General features: G+C 40.3%; 1 protein-coding gene across 2 annotated transcripts in view; it reads left to right on the top strand.

Annotated features, from left to right (window-relative positions):
* The first annotated feature begins 2005 nt into the window (after window positions 1-2005).
* The window catches only part of TCEA1 (transcription elongation factor A1), a 31730-nt gene continuing 21651 nt past the window's right edge, over window positions 2006-12084 (top strand). The window contains exons 1-3 of one of the 2 annotated variants that reach the window (XM_005479297.3): window positions 2006-2162; window positions 7939-8001; window positions 11712-11817. In XM_005479297.3, the coding sequence (XP_005479354.1) occupies window positions 2094-2162; window positions 7939-8001; window positions 11712-11817 (238 nt within the window). In that variant the 5' untranslated portion in view covers window positions 2006-2093. Of the gene's footprint in view, window positions 2163-2378; window positions 2715-7938; window positions 8002-11711; window positions 11818-12084 lie in introns of those variants that run through there. The other variant, XM_026791295.2, reaches the window with a different exon arrangement.

Here is a 12084-nt window from a genome sequence, read left to right as displayed (position 1 = left end):
CATTTGATTATTCTTTGATTTTCCTACTGAAATATTTCTGATGCCATTTTTTAAAGATTAGATGTTAAATAAGTATGATGTGCTTTGCCTTTTATAAGTGCTCTCATGGGATTTAATTTATAATTTTCAATTTCTCAACTGATACATTTTGGATGTTAATAGATTTCATCTGCATTTTGAACTCTTTCCATGCATTTCCAGTGAAGTAGGTGTTGAATTGTATTTTTAAAAGAAATTTTAGAAAAATCTGACTTTATTCCAGAGTTTAAATGCATTTAAACTTGCCAAAGTGACTGATTTGAGATTTCTAGTTTTGTGGTTGTATTGTCCCTGACCTAACTTGCACCTACTGTAGAACATGTACAGGCTTGTTGATCCTGTAGTGTAGCAATAGCTCTGAGCTGCCAACACCCTGTGTGTTGTTTTTATCATTTATGTGATTGTGGGGAACAATGATGTTAAACTTCATTGAGGTTAGCATCAGGGTAAATACCAGTGTTTGATTATTACAGGTACTAGGTAACTAAATCTAGACAAAATGGAATTAAACCTGAAATGGCACAATCCCTCAAATGTTGTGAGAAGCTGCATTCTTTTATTTTTGTCTTCCCAAAATCTGCTCCTGAATGAAAAGTTATTATTTTCCTTAAAAAATATTTTCTTTGTTCTTGTGGGGTTTTTTTACCCGCTGTTGGGCAGAACAAAAACAAAAAAGCAGCAGATCAAGTTTCTGTATGCTTGTCCAGTTCATGGCCCAGATCTAACCTGGGGGAAGATCCTGTGTAGGTCCCAAATAATATTAATTGCTTCTAATATGTGCAGGCCTTAGGGTTGACCATGGTGTCCATTGAGCAGGATGCAGAAGTGCCCAAACCCCACTTGTTTTTCAGCTTCAAAACACAGGACAGTCTTGCTGCCCAGTGCTTGACAGAAAGTGTGTTGATGGTGTTGATGGTTTTTCCTATGTCTTCCTTGATTGCTGTTGGAGGAAAAGATCTGCCTTGCCCATTCTCCAAAATGTCCGTATTTTACAGCCCTTGGTTCACAACTGGGGCAGCCACAGCATCCAACTGCTTATTAATAATGGATTTGAGTGACTGTTTAAGCACCCTCCTGGATGTTAGGAAGGGATAATCTTCCTGTAACCTTCAGATGTACCTACTATTGTAAAGTAAACACTTCTGTTTTACAGCAAAAATGGTTTCATGATGCTGTTCTCAATCACAAATCACAGTAAACAAGGCACCTAGCTCAGCTGATGAACAGAATTCCATTGGTAATGATGTTTAATATTTGTATGTCAAACTTTATAAATGTGGCATGTCCCACTGGAACACACACAAGATTTAAACTAGATCTAAGACTCAGAAGCATTGTAGCACCTCACACTGTGATGCTTGGCCAATGCCAAAGTTTATTTCCAGCTCTGTTGTACTGCCTGGGAATGTCTATCTTCCAAACTTCACCCTGAAGCTGCAATTTGAAACCCTCACTCCATTTTATATAAAAGTAACTATTTAAAAGATGTATGCATAAAAATCTTTTCTGTCAGAAGGGACAGGGGCTTTTCTCCGTCCCTTTGACGCTGGTAAAAATGAAGTGTCTGCTGTAATTCTGCACCTCCTGCCAGCTGAGGAAAAGCTGAGTCGTAGGGAGGGGATTCTGGGCGGCGTGGTTCGCTCTGTGTCCGCAGATACGAACAGGGGTAGCGCTGGCAACATTGCTGGGAGATGGGGAGGGTAAGAGGGCCACAGAAACACAGGGTCACAGACTATCGTGAATTGGAAAGGACCCACTAGGATCATGGAGTCCGACTCCTGTCCCCGCACAGGACACGGAAGAATGACACCATGGGCCTGAAGAGCGTTGTCCAAACGCTTCTTGAGCTCGGTCGGACTCGGTGCAGTGCCCAGTGAAGGCTGCCTGAGGCCAGACACGTCTCATTGCATTTTGCTGCGTTTGGGGCTGTTTCGGGCCGCGCGGTGCGCGGGCGGCCGCAGCCCCGCCCCGCTCTCGGCGAGCGGCAGCGCTGCCTGCCTCCCGCGGCCGGCGCTCGACGCGCGCTGCCTGGCGCCGCCCGGGCCGCTGCCGCCATGGCCACGGAGGACGAGATCATCCGCATCGCCAAGAAGATGGACAAGATGGTGCAGAAGAAGAACGCGGTGAGCGCCGGGACGGGACGGGGCGGGAGGCGGATCGGCGGCGGCGCCGCGGGCCCCGGCGCGGCCCTGGCCGGCGCCGCGCTCCCTCCTTCCCGCGGGCGCGGGGCCTGTCCCTTCCCGCCGCCGCGCTCCCCGCGCTGCCCGGCGGCCTCGGCGCTTCCCGCGCCGCCCCGCGGGGCCGCGGCGCCTCCCCCGGCCCCGCCAGAGGAGGGGGCACGGCAGCCGGTCCTGCTCCGCCGCGGGGCGGCCCCGCCGCCCTCGCCGCAGTGCCTTGGGCCGAGAGGAGGTTCCCGCCCGGGCACTGGCCCGGGCTGGGAGCGGCTGCGCGCTCGCTTCCTGCCCGCTGGAACCGCGGGGCTGGCTTGGCGGGGAAGGGAAACCTGTCACCCTCTGGAACCCTGCGGAGATGGCCCCCTGTGCATGGGGTGTTGTCGCTTTTAGCGTGAGAGCTGGAGTTTTGGGATGGGATGTAAAAACTCAGATGTGAGTGAAGAGCCCAAACCCACCTGCGGCAGGGCCAGAGTTGAGTGGGTAAACTTCACAAAGAATAATGTAAGCCTTTTTTCTTCTTTTTTTTTTTCTTGGTTTTTTTTTCTTTTAAACCTGCAACACTTCTAATTGTGTTTATTAATCTGGAGAATAACTCGTGCCTCAGAACGGATGAAGAATGTAGTTAGGCAGGATTCAATTGGCTTAGCTCAAGTGTTATTGTCATGTATGCCCTGCATAAAGAACTGAGGTAGCATATGGTGGTTATACGGTGCCTGCAAACACATCAAAGTAAGTAAAATCAGAGTGTAGAGCAATAGCCAGATAACTGATCCTGGTTATACATAAAATAGCATGCAAGTAAGTAGCCAACTTTGTTTACTATTTCTTCAACAGGTGGTTACATTGTTATTCTCTGGAAATTTGTGCTTGTATATGTGATTGTTGTTCTTCCTGCACGAAACTATTATATACATAACATTAAAAGGTTTTTTTCCTAAATGTAATGATAGTGCATTAAAAGCTTAGTAACAGTAATAGTTCTGAACTCAACACTGTGTACTTTATAGAAGTAATTTTGTTGTTGCTTAATGCTGGAGAGTATAAAGAGCATTATTAATAATATTTGCATATTTATGGAAATACTTAAACCAAGGAGATTTGTTTAGTTCAGAATACAAACAAATTCATTGTAAGTACACACAAGCCATGCTTCAATCTGGGATGTTCCATAGTATGGCATGGTTTAACTCTGATATATTTGAACTCTCAAAGGATACATTGTGGCAGCAAGACCCTTGTCTAGAAGAAAGAATGTTTTATAACTGGCATTTATTAATTCCATTATTTTTCCCTCTTTATTTTTATTTCTGTTCCCCATGCATTTAAGCACAAAAGTATTTGCTGTCTCTCTTTGTTTAAAACTGAAGTAGTGGCTCTTTCCTACAAGCTGTTGAAAGGGTGAAGACTTACTGCCTGAAATGCTTTAATATCAAGGTCATGGGGCTGATAAAGGGCAGCCAGCTCCATTTTATTTGTAAAACTTCTGATAACAGAAAGAAAATAACCTCTCACAGGTAGCATGAAAGTGACTGTTGTTTCTGGGGAGCAGCCATACTAGGGATGCTGCAGGTGACCACAGGGTATTTCTTTGTGATCTGAGATGCTTAGGAGTTTGGATGAAATTCCTAACAGCAGCTGGGAACATGTATTTACTCTCTAGCACGTGTGTAACATGATTGACTCTCAGAGCTCTGGGGAGCGCTGCGGTGACTCCTCGGGGTCAGCGTAGGTGTGACGTGGCTGAGCACAGCTGGCACAGCTGGGCCGGGCTGTGCCTGGCTGGAGCCAGAGCTGGAGCTTGGCTTTCACCTCTGTCCAGCAGTGAGAGCCAGGAGTAAAAGGGAGGGAGCACCAAAGGCTTCGGGCTTTAGTACTGTGTCGAAAGCGAGCTCCTTCAGTCAGGCTCCTTGCTGCACACGAGTGGCTCCTTTGTTGGGCTGATGTTTTCTCAATGAGCTGCGCTGTGGCCAGGAGTGGGGATCTGACAGTTTGTCCAAAGCACGTGTGTGTGTGGCATGATAAAAACCCTTAGTGGCATCAAAGGAGAGGATGTGCTTTAGTATTCAAACCAGGAGATGTCTCTCTAAGTCTTTGTCATTTACAAGGTATTTCTTTATTACACAAAGTGATTTCCTATCTAATTCTGCCCTGTAGTTAAAATGCTAACTTTAGCAAAATTATTAAGGTCGCCTCTATGAAGAGGTACTTTATTCTCTCACAGAGATGAAGGAGAATTGATAAATGCATTCTTACACAAGTACCCACTGAATAATGATACTCTTGACAGCCCCTTGTGTTCCTTTCTCCATTTTTACTCATCAAGAACAGGTATTTGGTCTGTGTCTTTGAATGAGAATTATTTGATGAGACACATTAATAATAAAAGAAAGAAAAAAAAGCTTTGATACTTGCTCTCTCTGAAGCTGTCAAGAGTCAGATGACAAGAAATGTTTAATCTCTCATACAGAAGATGACTGGCTTGTGGCAAAGCACTCTGTGACATGTCTTTTGATGAGTTAAAAGGGCAGGCCATGCAGACACTCTTTCTGAGTCAGACTCTTGGTGATTTGCCTTGACTAAGGACTTAATTGTAGCTGTGCACATTTCATAACTATTTTAGTGAAATGATATATTTCACTAAAAATATATCGAAATATATCAATATATTTCACAAAAATATATCATAATGCACAGTGCATTAAATACTAAATCATTATTTTCTCCTTCTTTTGTTTTGAAGGAGGAAATAATGATTTAGCATTTAATGCCCTGTGCCATATGCATTTCTGCCATTGTTTCAAATTGAAATAGATACCACTCCTCCTTCAGAACTGTGATTGGATTAAAACCTGTAGTTCCTTCCTTTGAGCTTCTGTTGTATGTAAGTACACCTTTCTTTCATTAAGCTGCTTAATGAATGGCTATTAAAACTAAGGCTGCACCCATGGATAAAAAAAAAACAAGAATGCTTGAGTAAATTTAGAGAAGAAAATAAAATTGTCTGTGTTATTAAATGTATACTCCTTTAAGTAGAACAAATTGGATAGTTCTGCTGTCTTCAAAAATGTGATTCATTTTCTGTTGCCTGAAGCAGCTTTTAAAACATGACTATAGAATAGCATTCTGTGCTGTTGTGGTCTGACCAACTGAAAGAAGCTGAGAGGAGTAATCTACTGAGTCTGTAATGTAATCTACTGAGTCTGTATGAAGCAGACTTCTGTTAATTGACAAAGTAAATTAGAAGCCAGCTAGCTTAGGAGAATGGGACATAGCCTTTCATTTTCTATAAAATTATAGAAATGCCTTTAAAAGAGGGTTTATAACAATGGTCTTAATGATTGGGAGGTTTTTTGAACACAGAGGTCTTACATTAGGAGAAAAGTAATTACAAGTTATGCTGTGCAACTTCCACTCTAGTTTTGAGATACAGAGAGCATTTTACTTTATGCTAAGAAAAGTGATTATGCAAAGCTATTTAGTTTAAAACCAATTTAAATTAAATTTTAAAGCATCTAATTAATGGTGCACAGTATAATTGGTTAGAGAAGTGAAGGCTTAGAAAGGATTAGTGCATTATCAATTTTGGTAATTTGGTACAGAAACCGGCATAAAATATAGATAAAATCTGTTAAACTGCTGGTTTTTGGTTGGATTTGGCTTTTTGGGTTTTTGTTTGTGGGGGTTTTGGTGGGGTTTTTTTGTTCTTGTTTGTTTGTGGGATTTTTGTTTGTTTGTTTGCTTGGTTTTTTGTTTGTTTTCTGTTTTTGTTTTTTTAAATTTGCTGCACGTCAACCTGCTATGTATCATGTTGCTAGTATTGGAAAACATTTACTCTGGGAATAATAAATTTGTTTTCACACGTGCAGTTAGGAAGGGCTATAACAGGCAAAGGAATTTTGACTAGGCTGTATTTCTAAGATGAAGAGAATGCTACTTTGCATTACAGTGATACTTTCATATTGAATTTGCAGACTATAATCAGCTGTGTTAATTTTAAAATTACATGCTGTGTACAGTGTGCTAATAACTTAATTAGTTTGGAGGTAAGTTTTATTGCATTATATTTATTGAAATGGCATATTGACTTCTGTCATGAGTTTTGTTTTGGCTAAGAAAATGTTCTTGAATTTGATTTTGTTTTATAGCAGTGAAGATAATTAATTTGCTTTATTTGGATCTGTGTTTGCACAGAAGAAACCACGCTTATGGCTGTTGAGAGAAAGATATGGTTTAGTATGCCAACTCAATTTAGCACCTGAAAACATTGTGACATTTCTCAGTCTTGCATCATTGCTGCTAAAATTCTGTGGTTAAGACTGGAGAAGTTTTGTATAACATGAATAAAAGTTAAATGGAACTTTTACTATCATAGGAAAATACTAAAACTTTAGCTTTATATGTTAATTGAATTTATGTGAGGTGGGATTTGGTGAAATGTTTGGGTTTGGAGGTTTCTTTGGTCAGAAGTGTTTGAAAAACAGAGATTGTAGCCAACATTTGAAGGTGTCCAAAGCTGAGGGTTTTTAAATGTGACACCAAAGTTCCACTTCCATCTTTCTCAACCTCCTGGTGGCTGTTTATCTTTAGTGGTTAAAGTGTAAGACTGCAGTTGCAGCAGAATATTTTAAGTTTCCTTGCAACAGGTGTTACCATAGAAGTTGATTAGGGAGAATTTGAAAAGCAATCAAAATGCCAAATAAAATAGGATGAGTTAAGAGGTAAGGAAAGAAGAGTGAATTAAATTCCACAGATTTGCAAATGGAAATTTTGTGGGATTTCTTTCCAAACCTTATGAATTAAAAGAAAAAAAAAAAAAAGGTAATGAACTGAGCCTGAGTGAACTGAAGGGCCTCCTTCTGCTCATAGCTTCCAGGTTCAGCACCACATGCACTTGAATAACAGCCAAATCAACTCAGCCTTTGGGAGGTTTGTGTGGGCTGACAGCCCATGTGCACAGTCAGAAGTGGATGGTGCAGAGCTTTGCTGAAGTAGAGTTGGTAAATCATCAAGGTTGGAGAGGTTAAAGAGAATTACAGAGCTCACATTTATGCAAACTTTTTTAAAGTAAGGCCTATATTGCTAAAGAATGAATTGTTAAAGTAGCTGGGTATAGACTTTGTTAACATCTAGTAGTGCAATGTCTGGACTTGAATCATCTGTCTAGAGAGCTGCTTACACAGAATTAGTTAGTACTTTTCCTAACAGTTTTAGCAGGGGAAAAAGAAAAACCCACAATGTGTGGCTTTACCACATCACCACAAATACAGTTAGGAATGATGTCTGTGTATGTTTTTATATATATGTGCATTAGTGATGGACTGGGCAGAGCTTCTCAACTCCAAGTTCTTGTCCTAAAACTGATGTGCTTGTTCTGAACTGAAAATTGCTGCTGTTGTCTGGATTGTTTCTGATGCTGTTAAGCAAAGCACCCTTGAAGATGTGTATTGGTTAAGTAGTAATTGACAGAATGCTTTGATTGTCATTTGAGTTACATGGGGTAAAACTCCCCTAGTCTTGAGTGAATACTTTGATTTCCAGGTTAAGGCCTGTTCCTGCTTAGAGTTTGTGAAGTGGACCATTCCTTATTCTAGTTCTGTGGATAAATTCAGAACTCTTGGTTTGAACCCAGTGTGTGACCCTGAAGGCAGACAAGATTATATTATTGATATTTTATTTGGAGTTCCTGATTACTACTAAGTTGACTTTTTTATTTTCTTTTTTTTAGGCTGGAGCTCTTGATTTGTTGAAGGAGCTTAAGAATATTCCCATGACCCTTGAGTTACTACAGGTATGATTTTCTTATTGTTGTTGTGTTGCAAATGTTAATTCCCTAATGAAGAAAGTGGAGCCAGAAGATTTGAAAGGAGGTTACACTATTGAGATGGATTCCTAAGTTCAAAGTCCTTGGGAGCATTGGTTTTGTTACATGGTAATCTAGCCTCCCTTCACCTGATGTAGCACACTTATCTTAAGTATTTTCTTCCAACAGCAAACTCTTAAAGCTTATCTTTCTGATTAAGTTGAGAGTTGTAAATTTTGTCGTGGACAAGGGAAAAGAGCTGCTTACAAATTTATCAGACATGGAATTTTACCAGACATTTTCACTCTTAACACAAATCAGTGTGTTTCCTTCCTCTTGAAGGAGAATGCACCTGATTATATCTGATACCATCTTTTCTTTTGTAGTTAGTTCTGGTTTTGCCTTGTAAGTGAGGAGAAACATAGTTGATACATTTTAGGCAAGTTGTATTTGACACACACTCCGTGTTCCCCCTCCCTCATTCTGAGTAATGTATTTCTTAAGGTAATTATACTCCTCTTTTACTCTCCTGTGCTGGAGTGATGGAGGGGTACAATCTCTCCCACTTGCATGGATACTCTCACTAATGTTGCTTAGACTGACATATTTAACAATATTTTATATATTATTTGTAAATTCTTTCAAAAAATCAACTTGGTCAACTGTGCTTACATGTCAAGTTTCAGAGCTTTTAATGTAATTCATCAGTGAGCAACTTTTGTTCCAAACTAGCCTGACGTTCCCTATCTGTGAAAATTTTAAATTTCAGTTAAATCTGAGACCTGATTTGCTGCAGTAGCCACTTAAATTGGAGGAGACTGAAAAGGGTCATGAGCGTGCCAGTGTCAGGAAGGGTGATGATCATGAGATAGTGGAGGCCCTGTCTTCCTCTGTGCTGATCAAGACTTCTGACAATTGTGTTTGAATTGATGAAATGAAGAATAAAAGTGAAAAGTGTACTTCTATACCCATTTTTAAGAAGCTTTGAAAGCTGGCTACATTGAGAAAAGCTCTGCTAGCTCTGTTATTCCTGTGTAATAAGAGAGGTTATGATTTTTTGTGTAATACCACTGCTACCTCAGCCTGAAATAATTAGGTCCTCTGATGAGTTTCACGGGTATGTGCAATAGGAAGGTGCATATTAGTAGTCTGGACTTGTAGTGGTGTCTTTTGTCTTTCTTGCCACATTTATTTTCACAGAAAGCTGAAGTGATTACAGGCAATAATACCACTGTGTCACATCTGATGAGTTTTATGTAAGCAAGCTGATCCTTGCTCAGCTAGGCAGGGAGCCAGTAGGCTTCCTCACATAGTTTATCCAGTGGTCTGACTTGCAAATCTGTTTAGCAGCTTCAGAGCATTAAAGGCATTGTGTCCCTGGTGCTAATTGTGGTTAGTGCAGAGCTAAATAGTGAGTGAGTGACACAGTCAGGCTTTATTTTCACAAACAGGTTTTACAGGAAGTTACTCACACCTGTGCAGAACTAGGCTGTGATGTGCAGCCCTTGTTAATGGCTTTAGAGCAGTTCACTGGCAAGAAACCCAGGGGTGGTTATTCTTCATTGGTTGGTTTGGCTCTGCTTTGGTCTGTGCTCAGCAGTTCTCTGTCCTCATACACTTACAGTTCAAAGCTGGAAGCAGGTCTGCTTCCTTTGGTGGTTGCTCTCCCTCCCCAGCTGTGTTCCTTACATTTTTGCATTTGTTCTGGTTTAGAGAGCACCTGCTGCCCCCATGTGCTCTGCTTTGTGTTCAGTCATAGGTTACTTGTGCTCACTACTGGTTGCACCTACTGCGGGCTGCTGGCCAAAGCTTGAGTGCTTCAGGGTGAAAACAGCTGTCTTATGCTGTCTTTGACTGTCTTTACTCTGAAAGCAGATGAAAAGTGCTCTAGAATTTAAAGTGGGGAAGAATGAAAATACTGGAGTTTTGCACTTAACAGTGGCAACAGACAGGACGACTAAGGAAATTTCAAATACTGTCAGCTGGTTTTGGTTTGTCACTAAAACATAGTAATTTTGAGAATATAACACTGATCTTTTGTGACTATCTGTGCCAGTTAGAAGGCAGATAAATTAGTAGATCATTACTTCCTCTCTTCAGGTAGACACAATCTAGTGCTCTATAAAAGCAAACAGATGAGTTGTTTTTATGTGCTGCTTTAAGAAAGCTGGCAGTTCAGAAAGGTCCCATAAACTGTCCCTCTTGTGTGATCAGAAGAAGAAATTTTTCTCGTTAGCTCTGGGTTTTACTTGAGTTTTTGGATTTTACTTAGCTAAGTAAGTGTGTAAGTTTGTGTGTTTTCCCTTTGCTGATGAGCATGGGCTGTCGTTGTGCCCAGCTATTAATGGAGGGTTGGGTTTTTTAGTAGATACATTTTTCTCATCCAGATGTGGTGTTTTATGGATTTTCAAGGACATGTTTTTTTTTACTGTCTGAACATATTGTTGAGATTTAAGTGTTCAAAATATCAAGAAAATGGGCAGTACCATTAATGTGGGTGAGCAGAGTCCATCTTGGAGCATTTTAGTTACAGGTGAGTAACTCTTTGGTTTTTTTCATTCAAAATGCATTTTTAGAGCTGATGCTTAGGCCTAAGGTTATTTAATGTGTTCCCTCAGCTGACATAGCTATGGATTATTTCAGTATGTTTCCAGTCATTTAGCACATCCATGGTGCCTCAAAAAGTGTTGTTTGTGTTGTAAGAAGTAATTTACAGGAACAAATAATTTCCATTTTTAGTAAGCCACAAAGATTTAAATTTTCCTTTTATGAAGAAAGAAGTTAATGATGATCTACTGCAAAAGTGAGTAGAGTAACTTATATTTAGTGAGTCCTGTAAATGGCAATGCAACAAAACTGAAAATTTTAACAGCAAATAAAAAAAAAATTAGTTATCAGTCAGAATACAAAAAGATAAGAATTTAACAGTATAAATAAGGATTTTATTATCTCCTCTTGTGGAGCTAAAAAGGTGGAAATTTTCTCCTTGTTACATGTGCACATTAGCCATAAATCTTCTAAAATGTTACTGTTGAGCTATATTTATGTCCTTACCTTCTGAGTCTTGAAAGGCGTGAGTTGGAACTTACTCTCATGTTCGCTCTGTAGGTGGCAGTAGTGGCAAAGGCTTAAAGCTTGTCACGGTCTTGGCCTTTTCAGAAATACAGGATAGCTCATTCTTTAAAATCTTAAACACAGAGAGTACTGCTTCTGTCTAAAGTCAGAACTCTCTGTGCTAATGATTCTAAACAATCTCAGTATCACCAAAATTTTTAGGTACCTAAACCATGCTTGCTCCCAGCTGGGTATTACAGCTTTTTACACAGCCACTAAATGGGAATTCTGAGTGTGATGTCAATGAAGAAGTCAGCAAGCTTCTTATAGTGCTGAAATATAACTACAGTCCTTAGCCCTTGTGCCCACAATCACTGCCCACCCCTCCCCAGATTTTTGTGATGAAGACAGATGGTAATACCGTTGTATTTCTGTTTAAAATGTCCACGTTATTGAAATAATTTTCCTAAAGGCTTGCAGTATTTTGTCCTGAGAATCACAAGAAAAAAGGAAACAAACCCACCACAAAAGAAAAAGAAAAAAGATACTGCAAAAATTAATGTCAAAGTACAAATTTATCTTTATTTATTTGTTAAATTGTTTTCCTGTCACTTGTGGTAATGTATATTCCATTTCTTTTGCAGTCTACCAGAATTGGAATGTCAGTGAATGCAATACGCAAGCAAAGCACAGATGAAGAGGTTACATCTTTAGCAAAATCTCTTATCAAGTCTTGGAAGAAGCTGTTAGGTATGGCAACAGAAACATCCCTGCTCTTGCATGTTTTAACTCTGTGCAGCCTTGGTGCTCATCATTGGCACTGCCTTGCTTTAGACATATTTGTGCTTTTGTGTGAATGTTGAAACTTCCTGTGCTGGTGTAATTGGTTTTTTAGTCTTTGACTGTCCCCAGGCCATTACTGTGAGAGTGTGTGCAGAGAAACAGTTAATGTATTTAATTGGGGCTGGCAGGCAGCAGGAAGTCAGCTTCTCTGATGTGATTAATTTCTGAAGTCTC

The sequence above is a fragment of the Zonotrichia albicollis genome, chromosome 1 (genome assembly GCF_047830755.1).
Source record: "Zonotrichia albicollis isolate bZonAlb1 chromosome 1, bZonAlb1.hap1, whole genome shotgun sequence".
NCBI classification, from domain to species: domain Eukaryota; kingdom Metazoa; phylum Chordata; class Aves; order Passeriformes; family Passerellidae; genus Zonotrichia; species Zonotrichia albicollis.
Note: the sequence above shows the minus strand (reverse complement) of the source record. Positions and strands in the feature narration are given on the sequence as shown.